The sequence below is a fragment of the Oncorhynchus gorbuscha genome, linkage group LG26 (genome assembly GCF_021184085.1).
Source record: "Oncorhynchus gorbuscha isolate QuinsamMale2020 ecotype Even-year linkage group LG26, OgorEven_v1.0, whole genome shotgun sequence".
Taxonomy (NCBI): domain Eukaryota; kingdom Metazoa; phylum Chordata; class Actinopteri; order Salmoniformes; family Salmonidae; genus Oncorhynchus; species Oncorhynchus gorbuscha.
In genome coordinates this window covers 9,181,065-9,198,681 of record NC_060198.1, presented here as the reverse complement: position 1 = coordinate 9,198,681, position 17,617 = coordinate 9,181,065, and the positions used below count along the sequence as shown (strand labels likewise).

The 17,617-nt window shown below is 41.5% G+C and overlaps 1 protein-coding gene across 1 annotated transcript in view; it reads left to right on the top strand.

Moving 5' to 3' along the window:
* Positions 1-9: 9 nt before the first annotated feature.
* Positions 10-17,617, top strand: part of pik3r6a (phosphoinositide-3-kinase, regulatory subunit 6a) — a 38,661-nt gene continuing 21,053 nt past the window's right edge. The window contains exons 1-2 of the mRNA XM_046330053.1: positions 10-899; positions 11,846-11,966. Coding sequence (XP_046186009.1) covers positions 815-899; positions 11,846-11,966 — 206 coding nt within the window. The 5' untranslated portion in view covers positions 10-814. The remainder of the gene's footprint in view (positions 900-11,845; positions 11,967-17,617) is intronic.

Below are 17,617 nucleotides of genomic sequence, written 5' to 3'. Positions count from 1 at the left end.
AGTCTATGAACAAGGTCTCCCTGTTGCTGTTCTACCGCAAATTTTTAGCATTTATGGCACAAATATATATATATACTGATATTAGTATTTTTCCACATCATATTCAAATCATCTAGAAGGGACTTTGTTGAGCTTCACAATACATTTGAGATACTTTTAGATTATTTGGACTGTGCCATGACTTGCATGGGATTTGTGCCACAAATGTTAAAAACAAAGCAAGACAACTCGTAAACTTCAAACCTCAAGAGTTCAAATTTGTGTACGTTTTTTGTGTAGAGCTTCCTATTGGTTGATTTTAATACTTTCCAAGTGGGAAACTATGACCTCATCTTTCTACGAATTTCCAAGTTGGACATTTCAGAGTTTCCTAGAAAACGCAGCGTTGCAGTGTAAGGAAACCAACGTGTAGTTTTGTAATTTGGGTGAACTATCCCTTTAAGTACAGTGATGTTGAATGAGAGGGATACTGTGGGGAACATGTATGTAGTACCACCGATTAACGTAAGGTGGCGCCATGGTCTAATATAAAAGTATATATTCGAGTTTACAGTTGGTATTGAAAACATCATCAGCCTTGGCTTGAACACCGCAAACTCAAATAACGGCAAGAGCGTGACAACACCAGCACTTTGTGGAAGCGTTTTTACACAATTCTCTGCCATGCAGCTTGATACTTAATGAAAGACTGTGCGCATAGACTGCTCCAGTTGCCTTTTCTTGTTAGTTTTCCCTCTCGGTTTCCAAGACACAGCATTGTACTTGTTTGACAGCGCATCCTTGACCAGTTTGGAATCGAACCCAGGGTTGAGAAATGGAAAAGGAAAATAAACACGGATCATCACATCAGTACGGCTCTCTGGAATGCACTAAATGGAATACAGACAATTCCAAAACAGGTAAATTAGTGGAACTGTTTGTGTGTGCATAATTAACCTGAAAAGTGAAGACAATAGTATTTATTACAGGGGAAATGCTTGCAGTTGCATGCAGACGTTGATGTTTGTTTCATAATGCACGTCTACAGGTGGCAGTCAACAGCTGTAACTAGAGGGCATATGTTAGTTCATTAGGATCCCGTCCACTACTGCACATGCAGCAGCTAACTCTTCCCGTGGTCCACATAAAACGTACAAACACATGACAAAGTACAGAACAGTTATAGACAAGGACATGAAATTCAAAATAAAAAAGAATATAAGAGTTCTATATTGGAAAGACACCAAGAAACAATACAAATTATATTGACACACTGTTCATATACATGTACAGTTACATTTGATCTTTAGAAAGAGGAGAGGTGCTGTGATAGAATATGTTTTTTTAAAATCAGTGTTTAATAGTTAAACGTGCTTTTGCCTGAGTAACCTCTGGTGGCAGAGCATTCCATGATGACATGGCTCTAAACAGACACTGCCTTCGGAAAGTATTCAGACCCCTTAAATAATTCCTAATTTTGTTAGGTTACAGCTTTATTCTAAAATTGATTAAATAGTTTTTTTCCCATCATCAATCTACACAAAATACCCCATAATGACAAAGCAAAAACAGTTTTTTAGAAATGTTTGCTAATAAAAAATCAATACAAATTCAATATCAAATTCACATAAGTATTCAGAACCTTTACTCAGTACTTTGCTGAAGAACATTTGGCAGCGATTACAGCCTTGAGTCTTCTTGGGTATGACACTACAAGCTTGGCACACCTGTATTTGGGGAATCTCTCCCATTCTTCTCTGCAGATCCTCTCAAGCTCTGTCGGGTTGGATGGGGAGCGTTGCTGCATAGCTATTTTCAGGTCTCTCCAGAGATGTTCGATTGGGTTCAAATCCGGGCTCTGGCTGGACCACTCAAGGACATTCAGAGACTTGTCCTGAAGCCAGTCCTGCGTTGTCTTGGCTGTGTGCTTAGGGTCGTTGTCCTGTTAGATGGTGAACCTTTGCCCCAGTCTGAGGTCCTGAGCACTCTGAAGCAGGTTTTCATCAAGGATCTCTCTGTACTTTGCTCCATTCATCTTTGCCTCGATCCTAACTAGTCTCACAGTCCCTATCGCTGAAAAACATCCCCACAGCATGATGCTGCCACCACCATGCTTCACCGTAGGGATGGTGCCAGGTTTCCTCCAGACGTGACGCTTGGCATTCAGGCCAAAGAGTTCAATCTTGGTTTCATCAGACCAGAGAATCTTGTTTTTCGTGGTCTGAGTCTTTAGGTGCCGTTTGGCAAACTGCAAGCAGGCTGTCATGTGCCTTTTACTGAGGAGTGGCTTCCGTCTGGCCACTCTACCATAAATAACCGATTGGTGGAGTGCTGCAGAGATGGTTGTCCTTCTGGAAGTTTCTCCCATCTCCACAGAGAAACTCTAGAGGGCCCTTCTCCCCCGATTGCTCAGTTTGGCCGGGTGGCCAGCTCTAGGAAGAGTCTTGGTGGTTCCAAACTTCTTCCATTTAAGAATGATGGAGGCCGCTGTGTTCTTAGGGACCTTCAATGCTCCAGAATTGTTTTGGTACCCTTCCCCAGATCTGTGTCTCAACAGAATCCTGTCTCGGAGCTCTACGGACAATTCTTTCAACCTCATGGCTTGGTTTTTGCTCTGACAACTGTGGGACCTTATGTAGACAGGTGTGTGCCTTTCCAAATCAAATCATGTCCAATCAATTGAATTTACCACAGGTGGACTCCAATCAAGTTGTAGAAACATCTCAACGATGATCAATGGAAACAGGATGCACCTGAGCTCAATTTAGAGTCTCATAGCAATGGGTCTGAATACTTATGTAAATAAGTTTTTTTCAGATTTTTATTATTAATGCATTTGCAAAAAAATCCCAAAACCTGTTTTCACTTTGTCATTATGGGGTATTGTGTGTAGATTTATGTTATTGTTTTTATTTAATCAAATTTAGAATAAGGCTGTAAGGTAACAAAATGTGGACAAAGTCAAGGGGTCTGAATACTTTCCGAAGGCACTGTAACTGAGTGACGCATTACATCTGTTTTTAGTTTGGGTACAGTGAAGAAACCCATAGTGGTGTGTCTGGTGCGGTATGTACAGTGTATGTCTGTTTGGAAGTGTATGCAAATTGATTATTAAAATGTTTAGGCATTTTCAACACACAAATGTTTCTTAAAAAGACTACAAGAGAAGTTGTCAATTTCTCCTAAACCCTCAAACATGAAATACTATTATGCATGTTGCTGACGTTAGTTCTGTGTGTGCGGTTAAGGACAAGGTGTGCTGCTTTATTTTGAGCCTGCTGCAGCTTTAATAGGTCTTTCTTTGCTCCACCTGACCATATTACCAGACAGTAATCAAGATCCGTGCCTGATGTAGTACAGTTGTGTCAAAAACGCAGAACATCTTTTTATAACAGACATACCTCTCCCCATCTTCACAACAGCTGTGTCAATATGACTTGACCATGATAACTGACCATCCAAGGATACCCCTAGGAGTTCAGCTTCTTCCACTTGTTCAATGGTCACACCCTTAATGCACAACTCCATTTGAGGTTTAGGTCTAGGAGAATGCTTTGAACCAAATGCAATACTTTTGGTTTTAGATGTATTTAAGGCCAGTTTATTGTTAATGACCCATTCTGACACTGACTATAACTGACTGTAGCTTCTTGTAAGACAAGTGGCAAATCGTTTAAAAAAATTGAGAAGAGTAATGGCCCAAGGCAACTGCCCTGAGGGATACCACACTGTACATATCTGACGTTAGAGAAGCTTCCATTGAAGGACACTCTCTGGGTTCTATTGAATAAGTAACTCTCCAACCATGTGATGGCAGGTGATGTGAAGCCATAAGTGAGTTTTTTCAATATCGTGTGTGTCTATTTTAGAATAATGTGTACAGTCACAGGGTGTACGCCATTATAGTCAGTAAATTGCACCCCAAATTATAGATGATGGCCTTCTGATGATACTTAACAGGACATTGAGAATGGAAGAGAACACTGTGAGTGTCAGTTTTGCAAGACTGAGGACACACTGTTCCCACACTATTGATATCATTACATCAACACTTCTCTCAGAGTCATTCTCCTTTTGCTTTCATGTTTCAACAACAAAAGGAATAGGAAATTGTTTGCTTGTTGAGAATAATTTATATATATTTTTGTAACTAAACACTTTGTTTTAGTCATTATCTTCTATTTCTCTTCAATCAAAGTACCTGTAGGCTATTACTGCACTTGAGGAATCTCTCTCTCTCTCTCTCTCTCTCTCTCTCTCTCTCTCTCTCTCTCTCTCTCTCTCTCTCTCTCTCTCTCTCTCTCTCTCTAGGGGGGGGAGAAGACAGCAAATTGAGGCCTTGTTTAAATCGCGCTGTGGCAGCTCTCTTCGAAGCATAAAATAATTAGACTTCAGAGGAGTCACATCCATTGTTCTATGCTACATTACATATGCTATGTGGATGCTGAATGCTAACGTGTAATGGTTGGCTAACAGATTCAGCAGTGTCCTCCAATTGGCAGTGACAGTGTGCTAGACATTCTCTTAGGGAGGGTGAGAGACATGGATTAGAGCGAGCTGCAGTCAAACTTTTAAAGTTAGTTCTGCAGAGCGAGGTTGAAAACCAGGTAGTAGTGTACTTTTTAATTGAGTTTGGAACACAGAAGTCGTCTCAACATGAGAAGCTCTGCAGAGGAATTGGATCACTGTTCTTCCAGTGTCTCTATTATTAACTTCTGCTATTCTAAATCAAATCAAATCAAATTTTATTTGTCACATACACATGGTTAGCACACACTCACACAACATTATTAACAATTCCAAAACACACACATAAGGATATATGAATGAGTGATGGTACACACATACAGTAGATGGTACACACATATGAGATATTACAAAGTAAACAAAGTGGCATAGTTAAAGTGGCTAGTGATACATGTTACATAAGGATGCACGATGATGTAGAGTACAGTATATACATACAGTGACCCTAGTGCATCATTTCCCATCAATTCCCATTATTAAAATGGCTGGAGTTGGGTCAGTGATGACAGTGTGTTGGCAGCAGCCACTCAGTGTTAGTGGTGGCTGTTTAACAGGGTCTCCAGTGACCCTAGCTCTAGCTCCAGGGATGACCCCCCCCCCAGCCCTACTCCAATCTCTTTCCCTTAGTGCAGGGGTGTGAACATGCCGCCTAGTTACACCAGACCCGACCAACCTCTCAGCCCCAGACGTGATGATGGCTGTCAAGGTAATGGGTGCCGGAGGCTGGGTACACAGTGAACCTCTCACTGATGGCTTTTGGGAAACCTGTTGTGGCATTTTGAAATCCCAACATGCCACTGGTGTTGTCCTTAACAGGGAGGAAGTGTAGGTCAGGGGAGGGGTGGGAATAGACACTAAAGACAATAGAGTTATAGAGAGGATTGAACTTCAGGAGATGTTGGGAGTGTTGTCAGGTTTACTTGAATGGAGTTCAAAACATTGGCAAGTTTTTACGATCCAAAGTCCACTAATCAGTCTTTATGATGAGACCACCCCTCCCTCCGGAGTGAAATTGCCATGGCTGTCTTGACGTAAGCGCTGTCGTAGCTGGTCACATCAGCAAGTGTGTCATACTGTAGTAACACAGCTGAGCGTCTCTGTGAAGATTCATATAGCTAAGTATGCGTCTTTGTGCCTGGCTGAGAAAGCTGACTGCTTTGGCTCTTTGGGAGCCTCAGGCTTGTACACAATACAATGCTGACAGACGCCAAAGGGATAAGAGTGAATATACATTACATTTACATTTAAGTCATTTAGCAGACGATACACTGCTGATAGTCATAAAGTCTCTTTTCTCTCTCAGTACAAGCCTAAGGTCACAGAGCCTCGTCAGCAGTGGCGTGTATTCATGGATGCCAAGGGAAGCCAGACCCCCCGAAAAAAAAGACAATAAAAACATACCATAATTTATCTTTAGTCTCTCTGTGTTTCATCATTTTCATTCAGTTCGCAAAAGGCTGAATGTAACTCACAGGAGAAAGCATCTGAGTGAGCGAAACAGCGCCCCGCTGTCTCTCTGTGTGTCGGCCATCTATCTAATGCTGTCTGGTCCAAACGAGTATGACATTGTTGCCACCCGTAGCGTTGAATGCAAAGTAAGCCAGCGAGCATCTGGTCTCCCAATCAGCGTTGAGCTAAACTGAGCGAGCTCAACTGTGAATGGTCCTGGCGCACCGAAAAAAGAGTATGCTCTCAAATCCCATTGAGAGCATACGTCATTGATAGAAAAACGAATTGCTGCATCTCGTGCGTACGGCCCAGTACATCACCGGGGCCAAGCTTCCTGCCACCCAGGACCTCTATACCAGGCTGTGTCAGAGGAAGGCCCTAAAAATTGTCAAAGGCTCCAGCCACCCTAGTCATAGACTGTTCTCTCTGCTACCTCACGGCAAGCGGTATCGGAGCACCAAGTCCAGGTCCAAGAGGCTTCTAAACAGCTTCTACCCCCAAGCCATAAGAATCCTGAACAGCTAATCAAATGGCTACCCAGACTATTTGCACCCCGCCATACACTGCTGCTACTCTGTTATTATCTATGCATCGCCACTTTTATAACCCTACCTGCATGTACATAATGACCTCAATTACCTCGACACTGGTTCCCCCACACATTGACACATTGACTTTGTACCGGTAAACCCTGTATAGAGCCTCGCTATTGTTGTTTACTGCTGCTGTTGAATTATTTGTTTTTCTTATCTCTTACTTTTTTGGGGGGTATTTTTCTTAAAACTGCATTGTTGGTTAAGGTCTCGTAAGTAAGCATTTCACCGTAAGGTCTACTACACCTGTTGTATTCGGTGCATGTGACTAATAACATTTGATTTGATACAAGTTCAATATGTAGCTAGATCTAGAAGGATAATGTTGACTAGCCAAAGTTTGCCATGAATGGAAGTTAGGCTAGCGTGCAAGCATTTTAGCCAGGTAGCCTAGGACAACAAAAATGAAAATAATGTACTGTATGACAGAATGATAGAACGTTTCGTCAACGTCAAAGAGAGGAGGATGGCATTGGCTTTTCTCTACAAGTAGGGTGAGTCAACATGTTTCTCTACTATACACACACACACACACACACACACACACACACACACACACACACACACACACACACACACACACACACACACACACACACACACACACACACACAGAAAAATCAGAACCATGGACAGCCACATCATATTTAGCTTACATTGGTTGGACTAAATTGTTTTTGGTATCTTTGAGTTGTCACTGTATTAGACTAAGCAGAGGTGATTTGATCATGTTGAAATGTTGAAGTTGAAATGGTGCCGGAATAGTGGAGGCAGCTCCTGCTTTCTTTGTGACTTGCGGTGACTCTCGGTGGTGCTACATAAATAGTTGTTTGGTGGACCCGAAAATGTCAGAAACATTAACTAGCTTACATGTAACTGTCTGTTACTGTACATGCTATATAGGTTGTATTATGACTTTTTTGTGGATGAGTCGACAGGGGCTTGGCTTCCCCAGTGATTTTACCCACGCATGTTACACGGAGTGGAACAGGGGAACCCAAGAGCAGACTCAGATGAGGAGACTGGGATGAAGTAACCAAGGTATTTATTGAAACACAGGGGGGAGATGGAGTGCAGGTCAGGGGAAGCTCGGGCGGGTTGCAGGAAACCAGGTGCTGAGGCTGAGGCTGGAGTGAAAGGGGTTGGGACAGGGTAGGCAGGTCCGGAGGGGAATCCAGGACAGAGTAGCAGGATGACGAGACATGGGACTGGAGACATGGACCAGAGTCAGAGCGGGTGGAAATGTAGCGGAGAGGAAACCAGCATCAGGCCAGGAAAACTGGCACAACAGGATAACATGATCTAACAGTACCAAACAGCTAGAAGCGTAGACTGACTGATTAGAGATTATGATCTGGCAGCGTGGAAGTGGCAGGCCGAGTATTTGTAGAGGTCTTGATTATGGAACAGGTTGCAGCTGGTGGGGATCTGCTCTGACTCCAGCACATCTGTCTCAACTCACACAATCACACAGAGGGAGGGAGAGAGTACTGGGGGAGTGGCGGCAGGTCAAGGAGACACAGGATGAGCAGTAGAGGGCGTGGCAGGAGCAGATGTAACAACGCACCGCTGGTGCTAGTTAGAATACACCTCTTCTCTTCCTTTCAGCTCCATCAAAGGATATTATATCTGATTCTGCACATCAAGCCCAGTCTAGCCTTCCATCCCTGGGGCTAGCCTATGTGTGAGGAGGAGAAAAGGATATCTCTCTCTCGCTCTCCCCCACCCTTCTTTCTCTGCTTTATTTTCAATTGACTTTCAGACAAAACACACATCTTGTATGTATTTGCCATGGTAAAGAGTATCAAAGTAGACAGTCTCATCCCTCAGGAGAAAGAAGGAGACTATCAGATTCTCTGTTCAGTCAGTGGTGGTGGTGTGAGGTTTCTCAATCCCCAGCCCAGCTGGTGTCTCAGTTAGTCGGGCTCAACACAGAGCAGCTCAACAGCGGGGGAGAGTTAGTTAGCAGAGCCGCTAGGGAACCAAGACACCAGCAGACGAGACTCAGAAGAGACTCGGAGGAAGAGAAGGCAGACTGACCGAACTGTTGGACCTCTGACCTCCTTTAGCTCAGCAGGCTAACACAGTCTTTTGGCACACAGGACACTCATCAGCATACCTCAATACGCCTTCAACAAGGAATTACTGGTCTTTCTGACAGGTCTAGGATCAGTAAATAAAGTTAAATCCATGTATAATCTGTTTTTTTCTGTGACTTGAAGGTGTAAATCTGCGAAAGAAATAAGCAGTTGTGGAGAATGGATGCAGTTGAACGTTTGATCAACAAATACTGATCTAGGATGAGATGGTAAATAAATGTATAATTCTCTTTTGTGCGACAAGTAGGCATAAATCTGTGAAAGCAAGAGGGCGTTGGGGCGGTGGACGCAGTGGAATGTTTGATGTCATGGCAGAGTGTTTAGCTCGATTGAAATTCTGCACCGGTTCTGAAGCTGAAATGCTTTGAACTGGCTCCATCTCACACTAGTTATTGGGACTGAGGGAAAACAAAGCTTGATGTTAACAGCTTGGGGCAGACAGATACATGAGTGAGATATAGTGGCTGAGATGTGACGAAGCTTATAAAGGTTATCTATGATCACATGATGGTAACAGCAGGTTAGATGGAATAGAGGTAAAGGATGGTAAACTACCCGTAGCAATTACACTCTGGTTACCAAAGTAGTATAAAGCCAAGTAAATGTTATAAAGCAACTTAAAGAAATGGCCTGGCAAGGTGTGCCCTGCATAAATTCAAGAAATGCACATTGACATAAACATTAGTATTTATTATAATGTCATTCTGTTAGGTATTTCCTTGTGCTGATGTCTGGCCGCCGTTGTAAAACCCCATAAGTAGCTGTTCATACTTAGACTTATTTTTCTTGGTGATTTATATTCCGCTCCATGGGTGGTGAGGGAGGTAGGACACTCATAAGCAGACTCACTCGCGTGCAAACCTTCTCTTTCTCTCGCTCTCTGTCTCTCTCATTTACTCACTAGCTCACTCACTGTGTGAACCAGTCTGCACCAGAGCACTCGGACAGTCAACTCTTTTCTCAAATGGCTCCCCAGAGTCTCCATGGGTTCAGACCATCAACAGTAATTACACGGAACACAGTTCTTCTACCTCTGCTTCTCAAACGCTGGGAAATTGGTAAAAAGTCTTTGTACTCAAAGACTGAAAAGTTTTTACCTTCAACGTTTCTCATAACAATGACTGAGGAAGAAGCTTCCAACTTGCTGCCAAAGCGTGGATTTTGTGACTTAATGAATTGTTTTCATCAGAGCTAAAGTGCTAGGCACCGGCTAGATTTTTTAAAGAAGCATATCTCTCTGTTTTTCAGTTTTTGCTGTGTACAGTTGAAGTCGGAAGTTTACATACACTTAGGAGAAACTCGTTTTTCAACCACTCCACACATTTCTTGTTAACAAACTATAGTTTTGGCAAGTCGGTTAGGACACTTTGTGCATGACACAATTGTTTACAGATCGATTATCATCACAATTCCAATGGGTCAGAAGTTTATACACTAAGTTGACTGTACCTTTAAATAGCTTGGAAAATTCCAGAACATTATGTCATGGTTTTAGAAGCTTCTGATGGGCTAATTGACATAATGTGAGTCAATTGGAGGTGTACCTATGGATGTATTTCAAGGCCTACCTTCAAACTCAGTGCCTCTTTGCTTGACATCATGGGAAAATCAAAAGAAATCAGCCAAATTGTAGACCTCCACTGGTCTGGTTCATCCTTGGGAGCAATTTCCAAAGCCTGAAGGTACCACGTTTATCTGTACAAACAATAGTATGCAAGTATACACACCATTGGACCAAGCAGCCATCATACCGCTCAGGAAGGAGATGCGTTCTGGCTCCTAGAGATGAACGTACTTTGGTGCAAAAAGTGCAAAAAGTGCAAATCAATCCCAGAACAACAGCAAAGTTCCTTGTGAAGATGCTGGAGGAAACAGGTACAAAAGTATCTATATCCACAGTAAAATGAGTCCTATATAGACATAACCGGAAAGGCTACTCAGCAAGGAAGAAGCCACATCTCCAAAACCGCCATTAAAAAGCTAGACTACGGTTTGCGACTGCACATGGGGACAAAGATCGTACTTGTTGGAGAAATGTCCTTTGGTCTGATGAAACAAAAATATAACTGTTTGGCCATAATGACCATTGTTATGTTTGGAGGAAAAAGGGGGAGGCTTGCAAGCCGAAGAACACCATCCCAACTGTGAAGCATGGGGGTGGCAGCATCATGTTGTGGGGGTGCTTTGCTGCAGGAGGGACTGGTGCACTTCACAAAATAGATGGCATTATGAGTAGGGAAAAGTATGTGGATATATTGAAGCAACATCTCAAGACATCAGTCAGGAAGTTAAAACTTGGTCGCAAATGGGTCTTCCAAATGGACAATGACCCCAAGCATACTTCCAAAGTTGTGGCTTGAGGACAACAAAGTCAAGGTATTGGAGTGGCCATCACAAAGCCCTGATCTCAATCCTATATAAAATGTGTGGGCAGAACTGAAAAAGCGTGTGCAAGCAAGGAGGCCTACAAACCTGCCTCAGTTACACCAGCTCTGTCAGGGGGAATAGGTCAAAATTCACCCAACTTATTGTGGGAAGCTTGTGGAAGGCTACCTGAAACGTTTGATCCAAGTTAAACGATTTGAAGGCAATGCTACCAAATACTAATTGAGTGTATGTAAACTTCTGACCCACTGGGAATGTGATGAAAGAAATCAAATCTGAAATAATCATTCTCTCTACTATTATTCTGACATTTCACATTCTTAAAAAACAGTGGTGAGCCTAACTGACCTAAAACAGGGATTTTTTACTAGGATTAAATGTCAGGAATTGTGAAAAACTGAGTTTAAATGTATTTGGCTAAGGTGTATTTAAACTTCCGACTTCAACTGTATGTATTTGATTAATCCTGGAACAAACACTAATTTAATTCCTTAGCCTGCATTGAACCAGACAAAATCAATGTTTTGCTTGGCAGCATAAAAAGAAGATGATCTTGTCCCAAGCTACCTTGTCCTACTGTTGCATCATGGATATGTGTGATACAGCCATATTTATGCATTTGCGAGCTTTATCTTGTCACAATGTTACTTTGCTGTGCCAATCCAACTGTGTGTGTGTGTGTGTGAGCATGTTTGCACGTGAGCACACGTTTGCCTACCTATTCTACCATATCCATATCATTCCAAAATGTAGAACTGGAAAGGATTTTAATAGAAAAAAACAGAACGTTTGTCTGTCCTTCTCTCTGATCAGAAGAGGACATCGTCTCCATGGCAGACTCCACCATCACCATAGATGACATCGAGGGAGAGCTGTTCAAGATTGACAGGATTCGAGATGTGCTGGTCAGAAGAGAGTCAGAACTCAGATACATGTGAGTATGTTGTATGTCTGTTATCTCTAATCTGGATATCTCTCATCTAGATATCTCTACTGTGTTGTCATGTATTATTCTGAATAGCAGGGTGGTGTGTGTGTGTGTGTGTGTGTGTGTGTGTGTGTGTGTGTGTGTGTGTGTGTGTGTGTGTGTGTGTGTGTGTGTGTGTGTGTGTGTGTGTGTGTGTGTGTGTGTGTGTGTGTGTGTGTGTGTGTGTGTGTGTGTGTGTGTGTGTGTGTGCGTGTGCGTGCGTGCGTGTGTGTGTATAACAATACAGTTCAAGTGTGGTGAGTCCTGTTCAATCAATCTAGTGTTGGTTCTCTAAAGCTTGGGATGCCACACAGGAGGGAGAGTGGAAAGAGAGGAAGGAATGAAGGAGGGGGAGAGAGAGGTAGGACTGTTACGGTGACTTTAGGCTTTTCTTTTCTTTAGGCTAATTAGGCTTCTCCAAGCTCTGATGCTGCTGATGGTCATTAGTTGCCAATCAACCTTCTAACTGCCTGGTACTCAGCCCTCAAATTGTCCCTCAAATCACTCTGACATCAACGCAAATGTAACCAAAAATCTAATCAAACACTTCATGAGAGCCCATGAGCTCATTTACCACCACATTTTTATAGGCTATGCAATTGTACGAGAAAAAAGAGTGATGGCCTCTACTAAAAAGAGGAGATTCTCCTTTAGCTTTCTATAGACTAGACCTACTATATTTGTTTCTCAACTTTCCTAATATTAAGCACATTGTTTATCTTTACAACAGGAGTATAGGCTGCCTGGATGGAAATGAACCACAGGAAAAGCAGGGAAAGCATCCTCCATTCACTCTTTAAGTGCACAGACATGTATTTTTTCCCACTGCCCCTGTTTCGAGACAGGTGCATGATAATAGCCCATTCTTAATCAAAACAAATGTCATACATATATTATTTACTATATGTAAAAACAAGATTAAATCAAGAATAGTCTGATGGGTGACAATATTAGCCTATCACTTGTGAATGATGCCCAGCTTAAGAATCAGAATAGTTGCATGTGTGCACACCCTCAAATCGTTTGTATTCTTCATACTATAAAATAATATAAAATATAATGCCACGGATTTCTAAGCAAATCTTGTCTGCTAAATTAACTAGTTTAGCCTACAGCCATTTGGCATAGCCACATCAGGACATAACATAAGGACAACTCAGAGTATGCTATTCTGTTCTTCTGAACTAGACTACATTATTTTCATATCATGCTTCTTTAGACCTGTCTAAAATAAAAATGGATTTATTGTGAAGGTGTAGGCTATATTACATGTATTTATTTTACTTTTTAAAATATAGATGTTCCAAAGGTCTGCATCAGTGGCTTGTAGGCTATGTGTGGAAGTCAGAAGATGATAAACACATTTATGTTAATTAATGGTCAATTACAGTGAGACCGGCAGTTATTTGCTTGACAATCACTGGCTGATGAAATTTCATGACCGCTACAGCCCTCAAGAGAGAGGGAAGCCTTTTCGCTGGAAGTGTGGGAGGAAGAAATAGCCAAGAAGGAGGACATTGAAGGAGAAGGAATATGGAGGTTGCTGGGGGTCTGTGCAGGGACCTTTGTGTGTGGGTGGGAGGAAGATACAATTGTTTTTTTGGTATTTTATCTGGATTCCCATTAGCTGTTGCAAAAGCAGCAGCTACTCTTCTAGGGGTCCACACAAAACATGAAACATGACATAATACAGAACATTAATAGACAAGAATAGCTCAAGGACAGAACTACATAAATGTAAAATGGTACACATAGTCTATAAATCAACAGATACACACAAAATGTCTAGGTCAAATAGGGGAGAGGCATGACGCGAGGCGTTGCTTTGTCTGTTTTTTGAAACCAGGTTTTCTGTTCATTTGAGCAATATGAGATGGAAGGGATTGGCTCTACATAATACTGTACGCTTTCATGAACTTGTTCTGGACTTGGGGACTGTGAAAAGGCCACTGGTGGCATGTCTGGTGGGGGTAAGTGTGTGTCTCAGAGCTGTGTGTAAGTTTACTATGCAAACCATTAGGACATTTCAACACATTAATGTTTCTTATAAAAATAGGAAATTATGCAGTCAGTCTCTCATCATCTTTACAACCATTGAATCTACATGTTTTGACAATGACAGTTTGTTGTTCTTTCAACAGCCACACCATTCAATACCATATTCAGAAGAGGTCTAGAGCTTAGGGAATGATTTGTACCAAATACAATGCTCTTAGTTTTAGAGATGTTCAGGACCATTTTATTACTGGCTACCCATTCCAAAATTGACTGCAACTCCTTGTTAGGGTTTTAGAGACTTCATTAGCTGTGGTTTCTGACACGTATATGGTTGAGTCACCAGCATACATGGACACACAAGCTTGGTTTAATGCCAGTGGCAGGTCATTGGTAAAAATAGAAAATAGTAAAGGGCCTAGAGAGCTAGCCTGCGGTACACCACACCCTACATGTTTGATATTAGAGAGGCTACTATTAAAGAAAATGGGTCTTCCAAATGGACAATGACCCCAAGCATTCTTCCAAAGTTGTGGCAAAATGACTTAAGGACAACAAATGCAAGGTATTGGAGTGGCCATCACAAAGCCCTGACCTCAATCCTATAGAACATTTGTGGGCAGAACTGAAAAAGTGTGTGCAAGCAAGGAGGCCTACAAACCTGACTCAGTTACACCAGCTCTGTCAGGAGGAATGAGCTAAAATTCACCCAACTTATTGTGGGAAGCCCGTAGAAGGCTACCCAAAAGGTTTTACATAAATTAAACAATTTAAAGGCAATGCTACCAAATACTAATTGAGTGTATGTAAACTTCTGAGCCACTGGGAATGTGATGAAAGAAATAAAAGCTGAAATAAATCATTCTCTCTACTATTATTCTGACATTTCACATTCTTAAAATGAAGTGGTGATCCTAACTGACCTAAAACAGGGAATAGGATTAAATGTCAGGAATTGTGAAAAACTGAGTTTAAATGTATTTGGCTAAGGTGTATGTAATCTTCTGACTTCAACTGTATGTCACTTAATCAGATCTAAGTTCAAATACTACAGTGGCAAGACAAAGTATGTGAACCATTTGGAATTACCTGCATTTCTACATAAATTGGTCAAAAAATTGATCTGATCTTCCTCTAAGTCACAACAATACACAAAAACAGTCTGCTTAAACTAATAACACATAAATTATTTTATTTTTCTTGTCTTTATTGAGTACATCATTTAAACATTCACAGTGTAGGTTGGAAAAAGTATGTGAATCCCTAGGAGTGGCCGTCCTGCAAAGACTACTGCAAGAGCACAATGCAGAATACTCAATGAGGTTAAGAAGAATCCTTGAGTGTCAGCTAAAGGCTTACAGAAATCACTGGAACATGCTAACATCTCTGTTGACGAGTCTACGATACGTAAAACACTAAACAAGAATGGTGTTCATGGGAGGATACCACAGAAGAAGCCACAGCTGTCCAAAAATACATTGCTACATGTCTGAAGTTCGCAAAAGAGCTTGTGGATGTTCCACAGCGCTACTGGCAAAATATTCTGTGGACAGATGAAACTAAAGTTGAGTTGTTTGGAAGGAACACACAACACTATGTGTGGAGAAAAAAAGGCACAGCACACCAAAATCAAAACCTCATCCCAACTGTAAAGTATGGTGCCGGGAGCAACATGGTTTGGGGCTGCTTTGCTGCGTCAGGGCTTGGACAGCTTGCAATTATCAATGGAAAAATTAATTCCCATGTTTATCAAGATGTTTTCCAGGAGAATGTAAGGCTATCTGTCCTCCAATTGAAGCTCAACAGAAGTTGGGTGATGCAACAGAACAACAACCCAAAACACAAAAGTAAATCAACAACAGAATGGCTTCAACAGAAGAAAATACGACTTCTGGTGTGGCCCAGTCAGAGTCCTGACCTCAACCTGATTGCGATGCTGTGGCATGACCAAGAATATTGCTGAATTGAAACAGTTTTGTAAAGAGGAATGGTTCCTCCTGCCTGTTGTGCAGGTATGATACTCAACTACAGAAAACATTTAGTCCAAAGGAGGGTCAACCAGTTATTAAATCTGAGGGTTCACATACTTTTTCCACCCTGCACTGTGAATGTTTACACGGTGTGTTCAATAAAGACATGAAAACATATAATTGTTTATGTGTTATTAGTTTAAGCAGACTGTGTTTGTATATTGTTGTCATCTAGATGAAGATCAGATCAAATTGTATGAGCAATTTATATATATATATATATAAAACAACACCTCCCCCATAAGCATTCCTGTCTCTTCTATGGATGTTATATCCTTGTATTGCTACAGCTGTATCATCAAAATAATGATCTAAGTGAGTTTCAGAAATGGCTAATATATGAATGTTATCTGATAGCAAATTATTGATTTCATTAACCTTATTTCTAAGGCTACTTTTATTATTATGGGCTATTTTCAGCCCTTTCCTGGGTAGCTTCTCAGAGATAGACATAATATGGAAAATAACAAACAAAGCAAGAGAACAAAAAATAAAACATTCAGCAGTCCATTAATCAGTTGGAGTGTGACAGTATGTGTGTGCTGCAGGGTTGAAACTACGAACCCATAGGCTTGGCTCTCTTATCCCTTCCAGGCTTTTGGGTCAGGGTTAAACTCAACACAGGGACACATATGTGTATGTCTGTGTGTGCGTGAATGCATGCTCACAGTTACATACACTGTTAGAAGAGACAAAGATGATCCAATAGAGAAGAATGGAAGGAGAGGAATCCAGGAATGTCTATACACAGGCATGTTTATACTGCAATTGTACTGGTGCTACACCATCATCATAACCCAATAGAATGGACTACAGTGACATCGTCTTCCTTACTGTGACACAAAGACAGGGAATGAGCTGTGATTCATTTGATACACAGTAATCTAATTAGACTATGCCTTAATGAGTATGACTGAGCATATAAAGTGTAAGTAGCTAGTATAATAATCCCTCTATGTTGCCAATTCGGGAACATGAGTAAATCATGACTTGATCAAATCAAGTTTATAGAAAAGCCATTCAACACACCACTCATAACAACAAAGAATAGAAGCAAAGTTGCTTCAACGATTTCATTATAATAGAATAGAAGGGAGTATAATCTGTTTAAATAGAACAGTGGGGTTCCTCTCAGGTCATACATCATCTGTATTCTACACCTTGCCCACCGCAGGTCCCTATTCATCCCGTCTGACAGGTAGATGAGGCGAGGCTCTCAGTTAGCTGACAGTGATGGATGTCTAGGCTCAGCTACCCAACTGTAATGCTGTGAAACTGGGTTACCAGAGGGCTACAGTTGTCCTACAGACAGGGGGAACAATAAGAACAGTACCCTGCCATTCACTTTGTCTTAGACAAAGAATAGAGTAGCATGGGTTCAAACTATAAACTGTACAAGTCAAGATTCAGCTTCATCTAGGCAACCTGAGAACCGACAATGAACTGTTTACTGCATGTAATATAACAATAAATAATATATGCCGTTTAGCAGATGCTTTTATCCAAAGCAACTTACAACAGTGAGTGAGTGCATAAACCTTAGGGCATTGTCCCTCTCAGCTGGAGTGAAAAACAACTTTCCCTATAATCTTC